The 1,277-nt window shown below is 56.6% G+C and overlaps 1 protein-coding gene across 1 annotated transcript in view; it reads left to right on the top strand.

The window, feature by feature from the left end:
- Positions 1–1,277, top strand: part of MYDGF (myeloid derived growth factor) — a gene marked incomplete at its 5' end in the record, with an annotated part of 12,345 nt that overhangs the window by 9,426 nt on the left and 1,642 nt on the right. The window contains one exon of the mRNA XM_007460727.1: positions 145–226. Within this exon, the coding sequence (XP_007460789.1) occupies positions 145–226 (82 nt within the window). The remainder of the gene's footprint in view (positions 1–144; positions 227–1,277) is intronic.

Raw genomic sequence — 1,277 nt, 5'->3', positions numbered from 1 at the left:
GCAAAGAGGAAAGAGTGGATCATATTGAGGGCGCCCCACCCGTCCTTCCCAGAAATGCCTGGCAGCAGATCCCATCTTGGAGAGCGGGGGCGGGAGGGGGCACGCAGCCCTGGGCTGACCCTGTCACCCGACCTTTCTTCGCAGGCCCCAGGGCAAGTCCTACTTGTACTTTACGCAGTTCAAGGTGGAGGTGCGGGGTGCTGAGATCGAGTACGGCATGGCCTACGTGAGTGTCACCTGCACATGGGGTGGCCGCCTGGCTGGGCCACCATGGACTGCAACTTGGAGACCCCGGGGGGGTAGGGGGGGGAATGAGGAGATGGACACCAAGCCCTTAGAGGGAGGCCTGGTGGCGCGGGGGGCCAGGGTTATGGTGCCCAGAGGGGAACCCGGCTGACCCCCAGAGACACCTGGCCTCCCTCCTGTAAGGCCCGCCGGCCTCCCACCAGTGCCCCCTGCTGGCAAAGCCAACAGGAAGTCAGGGACAAGGGGGCTCAGCCCTGGGACAGGGGCAGCGAGGGCGGAAGTTGGCCCAGGGGGCAGGTGGGCAGCTCATTGGTGTCGGGAGGGCCCCACGCCCCTTGGCTCCAGTGACCTGTGGTTCACAGGCCAGCCAGCACCTTCTGCTGCACTCCTGACCCCCACGGCCCCTCCAGAGCCCAGCCACTCTGCAGAGCCCACCCCTGCTTCTTCATCTGGGTCAGAAAGAGTTTGAAAATCACCTTATCAGTCCAAGAAGCAGAACCAGTAGGAGGCAGGCATTGAGAGATTCACTGCCAGGAATCGGCTTCCACTGTGGGAGCCTGGCTTTGGGGGTTTCCTCCAGGGAAGCCTCAGCTCTGCCCTGAAGGCCCTCCCCCTGATTGAATCAGGCCCACCCGTGTCCCCGAGGATAATCTCTTTTACTTAAAGTCAGCTCAGGATGAGCCTCTGTCACATCTACGAAATTCCCTCCCAGCAACGCCAGCAAGGGTCTGATTGTATAATGGGAACTGTGGCCGCTCCAGTGACCCATCAGACTGTCCATGAGACCGTTAAACTAATCGCTCTCTGGGGTCCCTTCTTACTTTGAAACTCTATTATTTTTACTGATTTGAAAAAGACACACTTCTGCTGTTTAAAAATTACATGTAAGATCATTTCCATAAATTAACTTAAAAAAAATTCCCTTCGATTTGCAGGGAAGGCGTGAAGTTTTAAGCTAGTTGACAATCTCTTAAGTGGATTAACCCACTGCTTCTGCTGGATTCTCTTTTATGTGCTTAAAAAAGCATCTC

This window comes from Lipotes vexillifer, unplaced genomic scaffold (assembly GCF_000442215.2).
Source record: "Lipotes vexillifer unplaced genomic scaffold, Lipotes_vexillifer_v1.1 scaffold1011, whole genome shotgun sequence".
Classification (NCBI taxonomy): Eukaryota; Metazoa; Chordata; class Mammalia; order Artiodactyla; family Lipotidae; genus Lipotes; species Lipotes vexillifer.
Note: the sequence above shows the minus strand (reverse complement) of the source record. Positions and strands in the feature narration are given on the sequence as shown.